This window comes from Lissotriton vulgaris, unplaced genomic scaffold, assembly GCF_964263255.1.
Source record: "Lissotriton vulgaris unplaced genomic scaffold, aLisVul1.2 SCAFFOLD_1533, whole genome shotgun sequence".
Lineage (NCBI taxonomy): Eukaryota > Metazoa > Chordata > Amphibia > Caudata > Salamandridae > Lissotriton > Lissotriton vulgaris.
In genome coordinates this window covers 360,957-384,742 of record NW_028243822.1, presented here as the reverse complement: position 1 = coordinate 384,742, position 23,786 = coordinate 360,957, and the positions used below count along the sequence as shown (strand labels likewise).

Genomic DNA, 23,786 nt, shown 5'->3' with positions numbered 1-23,786 from the left:
TAATCCCAGAACCCTTCGTTCAAGAAATCTTGTTAGAGGCAGAGGAAGAGGTTGGAGTGTGTCTATCTAGTGAAGCTATCGATGAGGAAGTGATCCTCGCATTTAGCAGTATATGTAGAAAGATAAACGGTAGGCTCTCTGTGATCAGTAAACCTAAAATGAAACCTCTTAAAAGATGGTTTGATCACAGTTGCTCCCTAGCTCATTCTGCTCTGCTTAATGCTCTTAAAACCGATCCAAAAGATCGTGACCTCATCAGGACCAGTAGGGCTTCATATAAAAAAGCCATTGCAGTCAGGAAGAAACAGCTTAAAGATGAAGCCTGGGCACAACTCACAGATCCAGCCATAATAAAAAACAGTGGTGAGTTCTGGAGGATTGTTAACCAACCCCTTCTTACAGGCGAGGATAACTCTCCCCTAGAAACCAATATCCCAGATGAGGACTGGATTAAACACTTTAGAGACATATACTCAGACCATCTTCATGTTGAGAATTGTGCACAGGAAGCGTCTACTATTATAACAGGAAATCCCTTGCTCTTTGAAGTTGAGGAAGTTTTAGCTGCTATTGATTGCACTCTGACCAAAAAGGCACCGGGACCAGATGGTGTTCCCGCTGATGCCTTTAAATGCTTTCCTAACTTCTGGTCAAGACTGCTTTGCAGGGTTTTCAATGCGTTAAACCGTGACAACATTCCTAAGTCATGGAAAACATCAACAATTATTCCTGTTTTTAAAAAAGGAAATAGGCAGGACCCCGCATGCTACAGGCCCATTTCGCTGATAGACTCCTCAGTTAAGATTCTAGGGAGAGTCTTATTAGCGAAACTGAATGATTGGGCCTCAGAGAATAATATCTTGAGCAATGTGCAATATGGGTTCAGACCCAAGAGAAGTACCCTGGACCAGTGTCTCAACCTTCATCTACTGATTGAGAAATATACCAGAGCCAAGGATGGGTCCATGTACCTAGGGTTCATGGACCTTTCCTCTGCATTCGATATGGTTAATAGATCTAAGCTCTGGGGTAAACTAGTTGACATGGGCCTGGACAGATCCATAGTCAATTTACTGGCTGACCTCCACTCTGGCCTTTCTGCCAAAATTAGAGTTTCTACTAACGGAAGGTGCACTGACGTGTTTGCATCTGAAAGGGGAGTCCGACAGGGATGCATATTGGCACCACTACTGTTCACGCTATACGTGAACGCTCTAGAGCCCGCCCTAAGGGGCGTTACAAGCGACATCCCACGTGCAGGGGAACAGGGCATTCCAGTTCTTCTGTACGCGGACGATGCGGTTCTACTTGCTCGAACAGGGGTGGGGCTTCAACGACTTTTGGACGCCTTTGAATCCTTTATGGGTTCCTTAGACCTGAAAATAAATGTGAAAAAATCTCAGGTTATGCTCATGGGCCGGGCCTCAAGGAAATCTTTCCACAAAACCTTTTTTTGTGGCCAGGAAAAGCTTGTTCGCGTCACCTCTTTTCCCTACCTGGGGATCACCTTTGATGAGAAAGGTAGTTGGGGTCCCCACGTAAAAAGCAGAGTAGCCACGCTGGCCAGAACTTCCGCTGCCCTCCATGGGTTTTCTAAAAAACTGGGGGGTAGGCCAATTGCAGCTATTAGTAAAATATATAGAGCTAAATGCATCTCAGTTGCATCATATGGTGGCTCATTGTGGGGTTATAAGGGAGTTGATCCCATTCAGACAGCGGAAAACAAATTTTTTAGATCTGTTTTGGGTGTCCCACAGTCAACCCCGTCCTATACCGTCCATCTGGAATTAGGGGAAGGCTACATCGCAGATTTGATTAAAACAGCACCCTTAATCGCTTGGCTTAAGATGTGGCTTAATACTGAAATCCCCCTAAATCATACCATAATGAGGGACTGTTTGAATCTAGATAATGTACATAGGATTGGGTGGTTGATGTACATTAAGGATAGCTTTTCTAGGTTGGGGAGGCCCGAACTATACTCTGTCATTGATTCTATAACATCCAAAGACGTCGTTTACACTAAGGTGGCTATGAAGGAGCTCCTTTTATTGGAGAGGGAAGAAACCGAGCTGAAGAAACCCTGTGTCAGGGCCAGTCTTTTGCTGGCTATACCTATTGGTCCTGACAACTACCTCAACGTGGTGACTCATCCCTACCACAGGTTCATTTTAACTCGTTTTCGACTTAATTTGATTCATTTTAACTTGGGTTTTTATCCTGTGTGGAGCACCCCTGAAAAGGCTCCGCCCTGTTCTTGTGATCATTTTTCTGAGCAAAGTACAATGCACTTTATAATGTTCTGCAGTTATTATAACGATGCTCGGAAGCTGTTTCTTGTACCTATACTCAAGGAAGCAGGATTTATTTTAGTCAGACCTGCTCTTATTTACTTACAAATGTTAAAAACTCCCAGGATCATGTTTTATGTGGCAAGTTTCCTGGTGAGAGCTATAAGAAGCAGGAATATCAGACTTAAAAATGTGCCTACCTCCTTTTGTAGCCCAGACTCGCATATCAACTAGTCTGGCTGCTGGTAATTTTTGGTCAAGAATCTTAGATTATATTGTAACAGGGCTTGTAGTTACCTTACTCTATTATCTTTGTGGGGACACACCTAGGAAAATGTGTAACCTTTTCTGCACTTTAGCACTTTGCACTTTAAGTACCTCGTAGCTTGTACTAATATTTTATCTATGAAATGTAATATGGTGTACAATGATTTTAACTAAAATGTTTTTTTAAAAGCTTTTTAACTGTTTTTTTATTCATGGTACTTGTTGTTTGTGATTTTAGGCCATTGTCTTTGTATGATATTAAGTTATCGCAATAAAGAATTTTGACTGACTATACAATGTTACATATACAGACACTGTCCCTACACAAAAGCACTGTTTACACACATAGACAGTACATAATATTCACATACAAGCACTGTTAACATATACAGACAAAATATACACACACAAACAATGCTTGCACACACAAACACTGTTCACATATACAGGCATTATGCACACATACAGACGCTACATACACACACAGATTTCTCATACACACCATCACTGCTTGCATATACAGATATTGCTCACACACACAAACACTGCACAGCAAATGCATATAAGATAAAGTCAGTCCAACAGCTGTGCACACTGACTGCATTAACATGTTACTACAAATACTGGTTCAAAGCTGCTTGGTTACTTGTACAAAACTGCTTTGTTAAAAGTGAATTGTTTAGTATGATTCCACACACAAATAATTTGAAACATAGGCACTGCCATACACTAACACTGCTTGCATATAGACATATTTTGCATACAAACACCGCTCACATACATAGACAATAATTATATATAAGGACACTGTTCCTACACAAAAGCACTGTTAACACACATAAACAGTACATACACACACAGGCTGTTCATACACACCAACACTAATTGCACACATATACACTACTCACATACACAGGCACTTTTCACACACAGACACTATGCACACACACAAGCAGCCATAGCACTTTTTACACACAGACACTATGCAAACACACAAGCAGCCATACACACAAGCAGTTTTACATACAAGCACTATTTAACACGAACCCTAATCGCATACATACACTGTTCACACATATAAGCACTTTATAACACACAGGCATTTCTTACAGTAAGAGGCACTGTTTTCATACACAAGCACTCATACTCAAAATGACTCTTAAACACAAGCACTTTTTACACACGAACACTACTTGCATACAAACACTGCTCACACACATAAACAATACCCATACACACAAAAAACTGTTCATACATAAAAACATTGTTTACACACACAAGCACTACATATGCATACAAACTACTGTTACATACTGACACTGCTTGCACACATAAACACTGCTAACATACACAAACAATATTTACAAAACACAGACAGTACTCACATATACAAGCACTTATCACACACAGAAGCATTTCTCACACATGCAAGCATTCATACACAGAAACAGTGTCACATACAAGCACTAGCACACACAAATACTGCTTAAACACAAACACTGCTCACACACACAAACAATGCTCACGAACACAGACAATTTTCACATACAAGTGCTGTTTATACACAAACACTGTTTACACACACGCACTGTTCACACACAAGCAATTTTAACACACAATCACTGTTCACACACAAGCACTGTTAAAATACAAGTACTGTGCAAACACATGTACTGTTCACACATAAGCACTGCTTACACATAGACACTGTTCATACACAAGCACTGTTTACACACAGGCACTGTTTACACACAGGCATTCTTCACATGCAGTAGCAATCATTTGTGTATGCTTCATTTTAGCATGTATTCACAACTATTAGTATGTATTGACACTTATTTTAATATATATGTCTTTATTAATAGCATGCAACTACATTGCATATTGTATGCATGGGAACTTTGCAAGACTGCTAAATAGTAATGTTTATGCTTAAAGATAACATTTATTAATAAGTAGTACTATTGGTGCATAATATGCATGGCAAGTTTGCAAGACTGCTGAATAGTAATGTTTGTGGTTAAAGATAACATTTATTAATAAATAGAAATATTGGTGCATAATAGGAGCATGCAATGACAACTAGTAGTCTGTTATTATATGTATTTTTTATGCATACTAAAGAGTATATGATACCAATATACTAGTGTATATCTCAAATATATATTTCCACAGTATATATGTATGCTGTACATATTAAATGCACACACTGCTCACACACAAACAATGCTCACATACACAGACAATGCTTACATACAAGCACTGTTTACATATACAGACACTATATACACACACAAACAATGCTTGCATACATAGACACTGTTCACACATACAGGCACTATTCATACATACATGCACTACATACACACACAGGTTGTTAATACACACTATCACTGCTTGCATATCAATATTGCTTACACACACAGCCACTTCTCATACACAAACACAGCTTGCACACACACACTGCGCACACACACAAACACTGCACATCAAATGCATGTAAAATTAAAGTCAGTAAAAACACATAGACACAATGACTGCATTAGCATATAACTAGAAATTGTGGTGCAAAGTTGCCTAGTCACTAGTGCAAAACTGCTTTGTTAAAAGTAAATTGTTTAATATAATTCCACACATAGATACTTTCAAACACAAGCATTGTCACACACAAACACTGCTTGCAAATACACATATCTTGCACACAAACACCGCTCATATACATAGACAATAGTTACATATACAGACACTGTGTCCATACAAAAGCATTGTTTACACACATAGACAGTACATACACACACAGGCTGTTGATAGACACCATGCCAATTGCACACACATACATTACTCACACACACAAGACTTTTAACACACAGACACTGTGCACACACACAAGCAACCATACATACAAGCACTATTACATACAAGCACTGTTTAAACATGTACACTACTTGCATACATACATTGTTAACTTATATAAGCACTTTTTACACACACAGGCACTTTTTACACAGACAGCCACTTTTTACACACACAAGCACTCAAACTCACAAGCACTCTTACACACAAGCACTATTTACATACAAACACTACTTGCATACAAACATTACTCACACACATTAACAATACTCACACACACAAAACTGTTCATACATAAAAGCATTGTTTACACACACAAGCACTACATATGCACACAAACTACTGTTACATACTGGCACTGCTTGCACACATAAACACTGCTACCATACACAAAAATGCTTACACAAACAAACACTACTTACATATACAAGCATTTCTCACACACACAAGCATTTCATACACATGCAAGCATTCACACACACAAACATTCTTACACAAAAGCACTAGCACACACAAATACTGCTTGAACAAAAAACACTGCTCACACACATAAATGATGCTCACATTCACAGACAATGTTCACATACAAGTGCTGTTTTACACAGACATTGTTTACACACATGCACTGTTCACACACAAGCAATTTTAACACACAAACACTGTTCACACACAAGCACTGTTCAAATACAAGTATTGTGCATACACAGGTACTGTTCACCTACAAGCACTGCTTACACATAAACACTGTTCATACACAAGCACTGTTTACATACAGGCACAGTTAACACACAAGCATTGTTCACACACAGGCACTGTTTAGAAGAAAGTACTGTACATACAGAAGCATTACATACACACATGCACTGTTTAAACACACCAGTAATGTGCATATACATAAGCATTGTTTACACATACAAGCACTAAATATGCATGCAAACATTATGAACACAGACCAGCACTATGCACACCCACAGTTGCACATACTATACACAAGCACTGTTTCATAGAAGTACTGTTTACACATAGGCATTCTTCACATGCAGTAGCAGTCAATTTAGTATGCTTAATAATAGCATGTATTGACCACTATTACTATGTATTGACACTTGTTAAAATATGTATGTCTTTAATAATAACATACTACAACATTGAATATTGTATGCATGGCAAGCGCTAGACTGCTAATTAGTAATGTAGTGTGTTATTGGATGTGTTTTTTTATGCATACTAAAAACTATGTGATACCAATATACTAGTCTATATCTCAAATATATATTTGCATAGTATATATGTATGCTGTATATAATATCAAGCATTTCTCACACATACAGGCATTCATAAACACAAGCACTCTCATTTGCACGTACTGTTGGCACATAAACACTATTTACACACACTGCTAACACATAAACAATGGTCACTTAGACAGAAAATGTATACGCACAAGAAAACACTGCTTGCACACACACACTGCTCACACACACAAACAATTGTCATATATACAGACAATGATCACAAACAGACACTGTTCACATACACACATACTACATACACACACAAACAATGCTTGCACACATAGACACTGTTAATATATACAGGCACTATCTCACACACATACACTACATACCCATACAGTCTGCTAATACACACTGAAACTGCTTGCACACACATACATTTTTCATACACAAGCACTTCTCATAGACAAGTACAACTTACACACAGACACTGCACACAGAAAAAACACTGTTTACACACAAGTACTTTTATACATAGAATCTACTCACACACAAGCACTGTTTACACACAAGCACTGTTCACACACATACACTGTTTACACACAGGCACTGTTCACATACAGGTATTCTACACACACAAGTACTGTTCACACACAAGAACTATTCACACACAGGCAGTGTTCACACACAAATGTTGTTGACATACACTGAATGCTAAGTAACAGTGAAAGCAAACTAAATACAAAGAAAGTGAATGCATAGTGACAATAAGTGCAAAATAAATGCAAAGTAACCATAGGCAAAGTAAATGCAGAGATAGTGACTGCAAAGTGAATGTAAACTTAGTGACAGTATGTGCAAAGTAAGTACATTGTTACTGTGATTGCAAACTGCAACGGCTACACTATTTAATAATAAATGCATTCACAATTAATATGTACATTTAGCAGTACTTAATGTATATTTAAATATATGATTAGTATTTTTACAAAATATATATTTGCGGGTATTGTCTTTAGTATTACAAAACATTGTTGTACTATAGTTTTCTACATACATGTTCAATTATATGCTATTGTATAACAATACATTTATAAATGCACATATAGACTGAAACATTTATTACACATTACTTTGTCTTACAGGTTCTTCGAAAGAAGAAGAAATCAATAAGGTAAAGAACTCTTAATTAAATACAAAATTATCAGTTACAAGCCTATCTACATCTCTGTACTTGCACTGTTATTATTCGTACAAAATTGTAAATATACAATACACTTAGTGAGTACACAAATATAATTAAATACTAACATATAAATAGTCTTTTGTAAACATATAAAAATGCATAATATTATACAAGCTCAATACCATCAAGGCCATGAAAAGTTTTCAATACATTCAAGAGGTAAACAATGCCTTCCAAATAGTGTCTTTGCTATTATTCACAACCAAAATAAAATAGCATATATATGGGATGCAGTAGATTTACATTATATAATGGATCTTGGAAATGCATTATATTTAGAAATGCATTCTATCAATAAACAAGATTATATGCATCCTGATGATCTGCCCAAATATATCACACATGGAAACAATGTTTATTCAATTAAATTTGGACAAGTTTATTATGGTAATATATTTACACGTTTTGATTTAATATATCCAGACATACAAGAAGCATTACATTTATCAATAACAGCTTCTGGAGTCTTGCTTTGTATGGATGTTTATGTTATTTCTATCTTTAAAAATGAAGATAGCTATTTTGTATTTGACTCACATAGTCGAGATAACACTGGAATGCCACATCATAATGGCACATGTGTACTACTAAAAAAAAAACTTTTCAAGAAGTGATCCATTATATTAAAAATTTAGCAAATAGCATAAAAGCATTTAATGCAGTAGATGTCCAATTTGAATTAACGCCAATAAATGTTCAAAAAATACAGAAAACATCATTTGCAAGAGCTTTAAAAATAGAGCAGAAAAAATTACAAAAAACAACAAATTTTTTTGTACATACAGCAGACATTTGTGTACAAGCAAATAGCAATAGTAACATAAATGTTGAAGCATCAACATCTAAGTTACAAGAAAAACAGACGCACAATAGTACACATACAGAAGTAGCAAGTTCATCCTTAAATACATTATCTGAAACCGCTACTTTAATAAAAACACCAACAAAAAGGCATTACACAAAAAATAAAAATTGTAAGCCTTGTAAGAAACAGAAAATTACAACCATTTTTACCCAAGATGTAGTACTTACTGAACACTTGCAGAATATTAAAAAAGATAAAAAGAAAATAGCAAAAAAGAAAAGTAGTAAACAAGAGTTAATTATGAAAGAAAGATTGCTATCAAATACATCAACAACTATTAGCAATAGCAAGAAAGAAAATGTTACTGAAGAAATTTCTAAAAATACTCAAATAGAGCAATTCTCTAACCATGCATTAAATGTTAATGAAATGAGCCTTCTCAATAATGACCATACAGACAGTAGCAAATTAATAAGACTACATCGTAGCATTTTAAATACAGAATTTCAAGAAAAAGAAATAAATAGCATATATATTTGCAATCTTGTATTTGTTATTCTTTACAATAAATTTACATTTATGAAAGAATGGACTATACAAGACAAACATAATGTAATGCAACTTGGAAAAAAATGTATATAGACATGCTAACGTTTTATCCTAAACAAAATATAGACATTAAAGACATACCTAATTACATTAAATACAATAATACAACATATTCAATTCAGCTTAAAAAAAAACAAATACATAGAATGTTACACAATGATAGTTTAGAAAAAAGCATAACATTAGCTTTAAAAAATGCATTAACTATACATGCCTCTGTCATAATTTACTTAGATACAATAGTAATTGTTATTGCTAAAAGTGATGACAACTATTTTATTTACTATTCATATACAACATCACAGAATAAGAAAACACATGATTGTACAACAATACTTTTACATACTAAAACAATTACATATTTAGTGCAACATATAACAATGCTTTCAAATAAAATTTTACCCCTAAATAATAAATTAATATTACTGAACATTATACCTATTACTATAAATGCAATTCTTACAACTTAATTTCAAAAAGCTCAAAGGAGACTAAGTGCACAAAGGAAAAAAAAGGTACTTACATGTATGCCTATACATTATAGTACAAAATTAGCCTTTCAAACTATACCTGTTATATCTGCAGATATTGAACCAAATGTTAGTACCAGGGAAAATGATATTAATGTACAGCAAACAGATAGCATAGAAAATACCATGATGCCTAATATTTTAAATAAAGACTCTGAAATAGAAGAAATTACTGTAAGCCAAGAAAATATTCATGTTACTTCCATTAAAAATGTTACAATAGATGTAACACAAAATATAAATGGTAATCAATTAAAAATAATGTCTATTATAGATGACTTCATCAATCAAACACATTATGGACCTGAATATATATGCACTATTTGTAACCAAATGTGGCATAAGGAAACAGTTAGAAATATCTGCAATATTATCCACAACAAAACTTTTATATTATGTAATATTAGTAACCAGCAAACAAATTATATATGTAATACATGCAATAAGTACATTATTAAAAATAAAATACCACCATGTTCAGTTTATAATGGCATGAGTTTTCCTGATATACCACCAGAATTATATTTGTATGACTTGGAAGAAAGATTAATATCTCCAAGAATACCTTTTTTGCAAATTAAAACACTGCCACGTGGATTTCAAAAAGCATTAACAGGTGCTGTTGTTAATGTTCCAGCTGATGTGATGACAACTATTACAATATTACCAAGACAGATAAGTGATACTATGACAATACCAATTAAATTAAAAAGAAGATTACGCTATAAATCATACACACATTATGAAAATGTGAGACCGAATATAGTTAAAAAGGCAGCTTCATGGTTAGCATACAATAGTGATTTGTTTAAAGAATATGGAGTAACAATAAATGCAGATTGGGAATATACTCCAAATGAAACAAGTAGTATACATACATCTGATAGTCGTAATAGTTCAAGTAGTACAGATGACATACCTGTAGGCAATTTAGATACATTATTAAGTAATGAAACAATTACAGATAATAACATAAATGAATTAAATTTAGCACCTGCTGAACATAATAAACCGTGTGGATTATATGAAGATAAAGATTCTGAATATTTAGCATTTCCCACAATATTTTGTGGCAAACGTAGAACAGCTAATGAAGATAGACATGTATCAGTACATTATAGTACAATATGTAAAGTTGAGTTGAGAAGTTATGATAAAAGAGTAGCAAATAATATTACAAATCTGTTTTTCAAATTGAAAAAATTGCAAATTAAACAAATACAAGATAAAATATTTATATCACTTAGAAAACATTTTACTGATGGTAAAATTATTACAGTAAAAGACATAAAAGAAAATTTACAAACTATATTGCACTTTAATGAAGGGTATAAAATATTAAAAACAATACGAAGTTCTCCTCCTTACTGGGAAAACTGCAAAAGAGATTTGTTTGCTATGATAAGACAATTAGGGATTCCAACTTTTTTTTTGACTTTGTCTGCAGCAGAAACAAAGTGGTATCACTTAATTAATATACTTTTACGTATAAAAAAACAAAAAGAATGCACCAAAGAAGAATTCAAATGTATGTCTAGGGAAAGTAAATGTAGTTTAATTCAGCAAGATCCTATAACATGTGCACGACACTTTGATTATCAAGTAAAAAGATTATTTAACTGTATTTTATTGCACAAAAGTAATCCAATAGGTAAAATTGCAGATTTTTTCTACAGAGTTGAATTTCAACAAAGAGGATCACCGCATATACATGCATTACTTTGGGTAGATAATGCACCACAGTATGGCATAGACAAAGATGACAAAGTTATTACTTTTATTAACAAACACATAACATGTTACAAATCAGAAGAAATTTCTTTTGAATGTTTACTTCCACTGCAAAAACATGGGCATACTAAAAATTGTCGTATAAAACATAAAAAACATGCAAATATCAATATCCAAAATATCCTATGCCATGTACTAAAATATTAAAGCCATTAGAATTAGACAAAAAAGATACTATTGCAAAGCAACACATAGATATTATCCATTCTACTATGTCCACAGAAAGTTTTCCACATTACACATATGAAGAGTTTCTACACAAAATGGAATTAACAGAAGAGCAATATATAAAGTGCATACGCTTACACATAAACAAAACAACTATTTTTTTAGAAAGAACACCAGCTGAATCTTTTATTAATAATTACAATAGAATAATATTGCAAGCATGGCAAGCTAACATAGATATACAATATGTCTTAGATGCATATGCTTGTGCTGTATATATTGTATCATATATGAGTAAATCTTAGCGGGGATTAAGCAAAATAATAGCACAAGCCGCAAAAGAAGTTTCTCATAATGTAAACATTAAAGAACAATTAAAACATATTGGAAATAAATTTTTGAATTGCACTGAAATTAGTGCACAAGAAGCTGCTTATCTTATACTACAGATGCCATTAAGAAAAAGCTCTAGATCATTTTTATTTATCAATACAAGTTTACCAGACAAACGAACCTACTTAATGAAAGACATGAATACAATTAATATGATGCCTGAAACATCGACAAAAGTACAATTTGATAATATAATTAATAAGTATAGCAAGCGGCCAATAACATTAGAAAAATGTACTTTAGCTGATTATGCATCCAAATATAATACAGCACCAAAAAGTAACATTAAAAAGTACAAAACAGTTATGATAATTTACTGTTAGAAACAAACTTTTATAGTTCAGATGATGAAGAACTTATGATAGATGAATTAGTTAGCAGTAAAACAAGTCAAATATACACTTGCCGTAAGAAAAACAAAATAATACGCTATCGCAAATTTAATAAAGTTGATGACCCTGAAAACTATTACAGGGAATTGTTGATGCTTTACTACCCCTGGAGAATAGAAAGTAATATAATTTCTGACAAAAACACATACTATGAAAGATACCTAGAAGTACAAATAGAAGTCGATAACAACTATTCCTTATATAACAAGCAACATATAATGCCTATTGATGAAGAAGCACATAATGATGACAATATGCTAACATCACCAGCATCACCTACAGCACAAATATCAATAGATGACAGAGAAATACATGCACATGATTATCAACAAGATGCAAACTATGACTTGGCACTAGATTTAGGAGTTAGAAGTATAACAGAAGAAGATTTACTAGTAAATAATTTATTACCAGAAGAAGAGTACAATAGCATCATGCAAAATTTAACATCAGAGCAACTAGATTTTGTATATCACCATTTAAATTGGCTCAAAACACAAACAACAAATTTCTTTACTTTTTGTACTGGTGGTGCAGGAGTAGGTAAACGTTTTCTTATAACTGCACTTTATCAAACATTACTAAGATACTTCAATACTAAAGCAGGAGAAAATCCAGACAATATTCATATTTTGCTTACAGCACCAACAGGACAAGCAGCACATAATATTAGTGGACAAACGTTACATAGCACATTTAAAATTCCAATCTCTCAAACTTTGACATATAAACAATTAACACATGAAAACAGAGGTGCACTACAAAGTAAACTAATGCATTTGAAAGTATTAGTAATAGATGAAATTTCAATGGTAGGTACAAATATGCTCACTTTTATACACAATAGAATGCAAGAAATAAAAGCATCAAACAAGCCTTTTGGAGGAATATCTATATTGGCTATTGGAGACTTTTACCAATTGAAACCAGTTTTCGATTCATATATATTTGAAAACTCTAGGCACATGTATGCACCATTGAGTACAAACTTGTGACAAACACATTTTAAATTGTATGAACTTACTAAAATAATGCGTCAAATAAATGATTTACCATTTGCACAAATGCTTAATAGACTGAGAATAGGTGAACATACAAATGCTGATGTACAAACATTGAAAACTCGCGAAATAGAACCTGACTCACATATAATACAATCAATACCATATATAATGGGTACAAATAAAGAAGTTGATGAAGTTAATGATAATGTTTTACAACAACACATAAAACACTATCCTATGTACACAACAATAGCAATAGATACAGTAGCAGGAGACCTAAGTGCAATAGCAAAAGAAGCAATAATAGAAAGATTACCTACAAATGCAACACAAACAATGAACTTATCAAAAACATTACATATTGCCATTAAATTGCGCTATGATCTAACTTCAAATATAAATGTTAATGATGGTTTAACTAATGGTGCAACAGGCATAGTTGAATATGTAGATAGTACAAATGATATCCCAATTATTATTTGGATATTTTTTGACAATCACAAAATAGGTACACAAACAAGACAACAAAACAAGCATCTGTACCATACAAATATTTCTAATGCTTGGAAACCAATATTACAAATTTCTCGGCAATTTCAATATAGCAAAAAGTGTATAACTATTATACGAAAACAATTTCCATTACGGCAATCATCTGCACGCACTATACATAGAACACAAGGCCAAACAATAGAACCATTATATATACATTTCAATAACATCAAAACACATCACTTACATTATATAGCAATCAGCAGAGCAAAATCATTAAAAAACATATATTTAAAAAATGTCAATGAAAATAAAATAGCAACACACTTTAAAGTACATGAAGAAATGCTATGTTTAAAAACATATATGTTATTAGAAATATCTGTAACACACATAGCACAATATAACAAATATTTCACAATTATAACACATAACATAAGATCGTTACAAAAACATTTTAAGTCAATGAAAGCTGATAGTAACATATTAAATGCTGACATATTATGCTTAACTGAAATTAATATAACACACAAAACACCTAACAATGCATATTATATTGATCATTATAATTGTGTAATATTTGACAATTTTTTCAATAAACAAACAAAACATGGAATTGCAATCTATTACAAAAAACAACATATAATACATCCAATATTTACAACAAAACAACAAGTTGACATTTTAAAAATAACACAAACAATAAACAACACAAATTACTTGATAGTATTTATATACAAACAACCCAAAGTAGCAATAGAAGCCTTTTTGACAATTTTGACAACTACATTAAATGCATACCCACATCATAAATATATAATAATGGGTGATTTTAATATTGATTTACTTAAAACAACACACAATGCTACATTGCTTTTGACTTACATGCAAACACATTTCAATTGCAAACAAAAAATAACCACAGCTACAACAGACTACAACTCTTTGTTAGACCACATTTTTACAAATGCATGCTTTATAAATTGCGGCACATTAGAATCATATTATAGTGATCACAAACCAATATGGATGGCTATTTAAATACATGCATTAGATTACTGTCTGTATATATTGTTTTCTTTACAACATGATCTATGTTTCTAAAATAATACATTATATTTTACAGATGATTTCTATTGAAGAACTAAAGAACAACAAAGAAGTTGATGCCAAACCATATCAAAAAGGAGTTTGTGTCAACATTATTAAATGTTCATCAAAGACTTACTATAGAAATGCTAAAAATGAGAATAAACTATTATACCATATGTCATTAGCAGATGAAACTGGATGTATTAAAGCAACATGTTACAACGAAGAATACTATAATCAAACAAGAGAACAAAATGGATTAATAATTCGAAATTACATTTTCAAAGATGGTATACTATTATTGACCAAAAAAACAAAGATTGCAAGAATGCCACCACTTTCTATTTCCTCAGCTCTTATCCAAGAAGCAGAATACATTCTACAGCCAATGGCACCACCAGTGTCTCCAATAAAGGCTGTACGCGAAGCTCCTGTGAAGACACTACTAAGTGTATCAGGAACAGTAACAGAGGTAAGATGCACTGAATTATTTTGTTAATACTATAACATTTGCCATTTTTTCTCCTTTCCATAAGCAAAAAAAAGTAACTTACAACTGAATGACTATAGTTAAGTGTTTATTATGCAAATTTACTTAACCATGCTTATGATGATACATACCTATGAATAACTTGCACTATTAAGCTGCTCTTCTGCATGAAATTATTCTATAATATTCACTATGCCTTTTACAACTATTTTTTGCAAACAATTCACAAACAAATTATACAAATAGAAAGCAACAATTTACTACCAATTATGAGGTAAGTAAAGCGCTTTACATATGTTTCTACTTCCTAATAAATATACATTCCAATGAACAACTTGAATTATTCCAGTACTCTTCTGCATGAAATTATTCTATAATGTTCACTATAGCTATTACAACTATTTCTTGCAAACAATTTTCAAAACAAATTATACAATTAGAAAGCAACAATTCACTACCAAGTATGAGGTAAGTAAAGCGTTTTACATATGATACTACTTGCTAAAAATATACAATCCAATTAACAACTTGCACTATGCCAGTGCTCTTCTGCATTAAATTATTCTATAATGTTCAGAATAGCTTTTACAACTATTTTTTACAAACAATTTTCAAAACAAATTATACAAATAGAAAGCAGCAATTGACTACCAATTATGAGGTAAGTAAAGCGCTTTACATATGATACTACTTTATAATAAATATACAGTCCAATGAACAACTTGCATTATACCAGTGCTCTTCTGCATGAAATTATTCTATATTGTTTACTATAGCTAGTACAACTACTTTTTGCAAACAATTTCCAAACAAATTATACAATTAGAAAGCAACAATTCACTACCAAGTATGAGGTAAGTAAAAATCTTTACATATGATACTACTTGCTAAACATTGGTAGCTAAAATATACATGCTATGCTTGTGCAAAAAGTTTAATTTTGTACTAATAAACTTATGTAAAAACAGTTTTTTTTACATCTGAAAACAACGTATATACGAGAGCAATAACACAATAACAAATCAGAATTTTTAATATTGCAGGTTGAAGATACAAAAATTATACTCGTCGGAGGACAAGAAACAAAAATAAGGAGCATAACAATAAATGATGCTACCGACTCCGTTAAAATTAGTCTGTGGAGAGAAGCAACAGACTTTACTATCGATATTGGAAAGTATGTACAGCTAACGCATCTGACTGTACACGAATTTAACGGAGAAAAAATATTAAATACGACGAGACATACCATAATGCAAGTAAGTAAAAATTTGTAAATGTATCAATTAAAAAAATGCTTTATGTTATAACACTTTCTTCTAGAGTATAATTTGTATAAGCCACCTAAAAGAATTTGTACAACTGAATTTGTTTTTAAACTATATACATATTCAATTTACTATAAAAATACAAATATACCGAAAATAACATTCAACCATTTCCCTTCGCTAATGAAAATGCCTAAAGTACGTAGAATGCAACATACTAGAACAGTGTTTCCCAAACTGTGGTTCGCAAACGCCCAGTGGTCCGTGACACATTGCCTGGGGATCCATAAACAACAGTTTTAAAGCACAGAAACATGTCTTGTATAATTAGCAGCTTCCCACCAACAATAAAAGTCTCAAAAGAATGCCAGTAATTAATGTACCTGCTGGAGCTGAGGAGAATTTTGTTCACTTGCAGATTTGATTAAACTAATGTATCACAGAGGGTTAATGTGCCTACTGCAAAGAACGTATATCATGCATCTTAAAAGGCAGGATTTTTTGTGCATAAATTCATGGTAACTGCTTTTGTCACAGAGATTATTTTGTGACTATGTACTTCATAAGTGACAATCGTAATCTAGCAGAGAAACATATAACTGTCATCAAAGAGCTGCTTGTCAACTGCATGGTACCACTTACTAACTTATATTTTTTTCCAGGTAATCATTATACTGATGCTGCTAAAAAGATTTATTTGGGTGGAAATACATTTTTAATGTTAAAGTCAGTGTTAGCTACTGTGTCATGTTCTGAATCCTCAAAACATTTTATATACACACTGATTTACATGTATAATTCAATGTCTCTATATGTGTGTGATGTAAAGTGCTGTGACATCCTACAATCGTATAAGAGAAGCTATAAAACAAATGAAATACTTATAACACAGGGGCTATTACTTCAATATAAAATACTAAACTCCAAATGTACGATATGTTTTTATATGCCGAAAAAATACGCAAACCCATTTAAGCATGCAAAAACCTATTAAGCCATGTACATAGCCTAATTCCAAGTTGCAATTTAACAACCCACTAAATAGGTTTTGCAAATTGCTATTTGCATGGGGCATTCCCTTTCAAATAGGAAGTCTCAAAATGATATGCAAATGTTTTGCAGTTACAAACCAGTCGCAATTACCACCTACTTCAAGTAGATAATAATGCATTCTCAAATAGGAAGAGCTCCCTAAAGGACCCCTTCCCCTTTGCAAATGCATGCAAAATTATTTTTTAAGAGCAAGCAGTCCAGGGACCTCTGCAAGCCCTTAGGAAATTAAACGAAACATTTCATATTCTTTTTTTTTTAAATGCATAATAAAAAAGCAGCTTTTTTTTAAACTGCTGTATTTAAAGCAATCCAAAACATGGTGGCCTATTGGCCCGCTCAGCACGCCAACCACCATCAATAGGAGCGCAAGCATTCCCAATGGCCTTGAAAATTGCAAGGACTCATTAATATTAATGAACCTCACAATTTGCAACCCCATTGGGAATACCAAACAGTGTTAAACACACTATTCTACACTTCATTTAGCAACTCGCAATTTGCCACTCGCAATGTATTGCGAGTGGCAAATTGTCAATGGAAGTAATATGCAATAACAGCGTTAAAAAAACGCAAAAGTCCATTCATCGACAGGGCATATAAAGATTATATATAAGAGTAACTTTTCTTCTAATGTATGCTGCATAAATTTCTAAAATGTATGTAAATGTTTTTTCCTAAGTTCATCTCCTGTATTTATCAATATGGATGCATGTATTATTAACAAATGACCCAAATGTAGAAACAATAATTTTTTTTAAACAATTTTTTTCCATAGGTTTTACAACCTCCAAAGGAAACTATTTTTGTAACATTATATGGAGTTGAAAAAACATTACAAGAAAACACAACAATGATGGCACAAGTAGGAACAAATGAAAATTTACAATCAGTAGACATTGTCAATATAGCTTTAATGGACTTTTTAGGAATTGAAACAGATACTGACAACTTTGAAGATGCTTTAATGCCACATCTACCCATCAAATTAAAAGTGTTGTTTTGCAATGGATGCATAACTGATGTCATTGAAGAAATTTAACTACATACCAATAACAAAAAACTTTTCTTGAACTGCAAAGAACTGTTTACTTGCCTAAAAGAAATACTGACACATTTTGATTTTGATATTTGTTTTTATTCTTAAAATGTGACATTTTATATTACACTAATACTATACAATTAGTGTCTCTTTACTATGCATAACTGTTCTTTTATATTGTACTTTTTATTTTGAGTGTTGTACTTTTCCAATAATTTTCTTACAAGCCATGTTCTCAAAAAAAATATATTGAAAAAACTAAAACACTATTGCAATGTTTGCACAATATGTTTGTGATGTTTACAATTACCTCGTTTGGAAATCGAATGTACATATCAAATTTCTTTCTATACATCAGTAAAATTTTATACTTTTGTACAAGACATATTTTATATGTTCCTCTTTATACAAACAAAACTTAACTACCGCATAAATAAAGACATTGCCATTTACAATACTAATAGCTCAAACTTTTCTAATGCGAGACCTATTGCATTGCAAATGCTTGTTTACATATACATACATGTAATGGGATACTCACTGCTTTCCTCGCTTCCGACCCAGCTCCTTGCTCCAAGGTATTAACTTTTCTGTTCAAACACTGTCTTGCAACATATTCCATCCCTGAGTCTTGGAGAGGATCCATAATCCAACCAATTTTTAAAGGGGGCTCAAAATCCAACCCCAGCCACTACTGCCTCACATCTCTAATTGACATCAACTCCAAACTGTACACCAGCCTGCTACTTAAAAACCTCAAAGCCTGGACAGAATTTCATCAGATCATACCCAATAATCAATGCGGCTTCTGGGACAACTGTGGCACCTCCTCAAACCTGATGGTTCTGGTTCTCATGTGCGACAAATCATTCAAAGGCAAAAGGGCGCTTAACTCCAGCTTCGTGAAGTTTAAAGCCGCCTTTGATAGCATTCTAAGAGGGCTCCTCTGGCGTAAACTGCAGGACTGGGGGCTGCCAGGCAACCTACTGAGATCAATAATGCAGCTCAACACCACTACATGGGTTTGAATCAAAGTAGGAAATGGCTCCTGCATTGCAAGGCCATTCCCCACGAGCTCTGGATTGAAGCAAGGCTGCGTGCTGGTCCCCCTGCTATTTAATTTATGCATAGCTAACATGTCGAGCAACTCAGCGAAACACATTGCCACCTGCCTAAGTTAGGAGGTCAAAGCATGTTGCATATCCTCTATACAAATGACTTGGTGCTCCTAAATTAGACAAAGTTCGGCCTCCCACGGCTCTTGACCACCTTAAACGACTACACAGACAAGAACATGCTGGAAATCCATAAGGAAAAGACAAAAACTGTCATATTAAGCCAAAAGTCAAACTAGGCTCATCGGTGGCTGCTCAAGGGTACCAGGCTCCTGCTCAGTAAGCACTACAAATACTTAAGAACAGTGCAAGGCGGCAAATGATCACTCACGTCTCACATTTCCACCATAAAGAACAAGAGGTCCAGCCTAATGTTTGCCCTGTCACCTATCGCGTCAAAGCTACAAGGCCATAGCCTTGACCCCCTCCTCCAGGTGATGAAAGCAAAAATCACACCAACTCTAACGTACAGGTGTGAAGTCACCCTGAACAAGAAAGCAGGGACCGTAGACAAACTGGTCACCAAGATATACAAATCCACTCTGCGTCTCCCCAAAAGAGCTTCACCGGTGTGAATGAGAAATTAGTTCAACATCACAAGACAGCTCTGGGCCAGAGGCAGCTGCTTTCTCAACTTCTGCCACAGGATCAGACAGGCACCACATAGCGTCATGCATGGCCTAAACTAGCTTGAACTAGAGCATTGTGACTCAAGATCAGCTTCATACAAACAGCAGCTCGAGGCCAAACTGTCTGAATTCTCTCTAGGTGAAGCATGGAACAAACACCTCCCACAAAAGATGGTCAAGAGCTTAGCATCCCAAATGGCCAAAAAACTGTCAAAATTAGAAGACATGACAACTCTGTGCAAACGCTCTCATGGGTGGTCAGTCATCAACTCATACTCTCAACCCAAGCAGCAGTGCTACATCACCTGCACCTACCCTATATGGATCAAATTGCAGCTTGTGGCATTATGAATGGGCGAGTGGAACGTCCGGACCCACTTCCAGCCCTGGCACTGCCTAGATATCCACGACACCAGCTGCCGCATATGCGGACAAGGTAAAGAAACCCTAAGCAACATCTTATGCACCTGTCCTCAACTCATGGAGCAAAGGAGAACTCTTCTCCGAGTTGACTTTAACCGTCTAGGGGTGTGCACACGCTGGTAAGCAGTAATTGCCAGCCTGAACCCAGCAAATACATCACTAAACATTAAAACTGTCATATGTTTTCTAACTGCAGCAAATAAACTGGACTCAGCAAACTATACTAACACTGAAGTATCTTCCTCACAAACATCAAAAACCTCGCCCCCGTGCGGCAACCACTACCAATTGCACAAAAGAGGCAGGCTGACCGTGCCACATTTCTGAAATGTATCACATCTTACCTTTTGGACTGCACAAGGCACACCTTGAGCAAGAGAACCCGCCTGCTGTCCGCCACAGCAAGCCGATTAACGTACTTTAAGTAATGTGGTATGCAACATTTGCACATTGCTTTCACCGTCTTTGTCAAGCCAGCCCTCCCTGGTGCCTTGCCTGCTGTCCTAACCAATTTTAAAGAAGTTTGTCTATTGCTTTTAATTATTTAAAGAATCACTCTCACCCTCCTGAGCCACTTTTTATGCCCTGTCCTGAACTAGGTCCGAGGCCTCCTCTTCTGTTCACTGATAAACCTTTCACTGCATCAGAAGCAGCTTAACCTACAAGTACTAGGGCTACAGGCACTTATGATATCTATTTTTTATTTTATCTGCATGTTGTTCACTTTTCTTTTATCTTTTGTAAAGGTTTTTATTACCCATACAATAAAATACAATAGTGTCTAAGAATTGTTATCTAAGTGACTCCATCTATCAATATCTTACTTGGCTATTGTTTGCTGAAATGACTGGGGTGCTGCTTGGATTGATTAAGAGTGATTGAGAGGTTAAAGGAGGTCTTGAAGGATTCAGTTCAATTGGCCAAAAAAGGAGTTTGAATTGCCTCTTAGCAATTATAGTTGCTTAACTTCCAAATGTGCAACCCTAAAGCATGTTGCAGACTTGGTGAAAGACCGGTATGGCCTAAAATAGCCAAGTGCATTAAATAATAAAGTTTGAAAGCTAGAGAAGGCACATAAGCTTCATCTGCCCTACGGAAATCCTAGAGCCATCTCCATTTGTCCCCATACTAATCTGGGCTTGAAATCATTGAGAATCCACCAAGGCTGGGATAGTAGGAACATATCCTTCCAGACGGTGCATCTTAGCCCCATGAGAATCCTTCTGTCAGTCTCAATTCTGTCAAAAATCCTCAGAATCCAGACCACAGGCCAGCCAGTCGCTGTGTCTGACCGATCTGTTTCTCCTATTTGTCTACAGGCTATGCCCAGATCCTGCCGTGGCCTCTTGATTGCTGTTGTCTCATTTAACCTGTTCGATGCGTCGGACGGCCCTCGGCCATCCGACGTCACAGTGGGCATGTATGGAGTATGGCCGGGGGCCGTCCGAACTCCGCCCACTCATTATTTCTCCCACACAGCGGCGGAATTCACGCAGCGGTCAACAGGTTAAGAGACTGAAAAGTGTCCATGACACCCTCTCACCTGGACAATAGAGCAGAAGCCTAGGCGATATCAAGAGAGGACAGGAAGAAAGACAGGAATTGGACTGAACAATAGAATAGCTGGGAAGGGAAAGCTCTCATTGTTGCTGGGCCACATGGGGCTTGGACACCCCTCTTCATTAGATGGTGGATCAGCACCAAAACCCAACCCTTGTGAAGCCTCACATCAGCTCTATGGCTAGACTCCCCCAGCCCAGGTAAACCTCTGTCTATCCTTAAAGTCTCCAGACCGCATTCCCTGATAAATGCTTGCCTGAGAGATTCAGTAGACACCAGGTGTGGTGAACTCAAGGATTTTAAGTCTTGTACAATAACTGGGAAATATAATTAAAGGTATGAACATAAATACATGATGAACAGGTTACTTAATTTCAGTAACGCATTATCTGATGGAGATAATATCTAGCTGCGAATTCCTTGCAGTCTCACCCATGCCATCCCGCTCTGTGGACTCATTTGATAGGGTTAGGTTTGCTCCCTTTTCGGGGCCCTAGTTATGACACACGTCAGTATGATCACTTCATGGCTCTGCGCTTCTAGCGTGGAAGGGTGAAGGGGAGCTGATGTCCGCGCACCTGGGTGGTGCCTGTGTGGGTGGCTGCGGCATCATGGCTGATTCTGGCGGCGGCGCGTAGGGGTGTTACTTGCCCTGGGGTTTTCAGGTCCGGCCTGGCACCTGGGAAATTCGGGGTTGGGGGGGTCTGCAGCTAGATATTGTCTTACCGAAAGTTTGTGACTTGTTCATCTACAGCAACTTAGCACACCAACCCAACCCCAGAGAACTTGTTGCTAACCTACCCACCACCAGCCAAGATGGTCACTTGACCGAATGGACACCCCTCACCAGAAACAACACTAGGGCAGTCAAGCAGGCCATCTACTCAGGGGCCCCAATAGATCAGTGCCCCTACCACATCTACAACCTGGGAACATCACCAATCAGCACCACCCTCACCCACATTATCAACACCTTCATCACATCTGCCACTTTTCCGGATGAATGGAAACTTGCAGAAACAATGCCCTCCTCAAGAATCC

The 23,786-nt window shown here is 35.2% G+C and overlaps 1 protein-coding gene across 1 annotated transcript; it reads left to right on the top strand.

Moving 5' to 3' along the window:
- The first annotated feature begins 15,202 nt into the window (after positions 1 to 15,202).
- LOC147668222 (uncharacterized) lies at positions 15,203 to 19,140 on the top strand. Its single transcript, XM_086948691.1, has 3 exons — positions 15,203 to 15,640; positions 16,702 to 16,917; positions 18,755 to 19,140. The coding sequence occupies exons 1-3, from the start codon at positions 15,203 to 15,205 to the stop codon at positions 19,016 to 19,018; spliced, it is 918 nt and encodes a 305-aa protein (XP_086804817.1). The 3' UTR covers positions 19,019 to 19,140.
- The last annotated feature ends 4,646 nt before the right edge of the window (positions 19,141 to 23,786 follow it).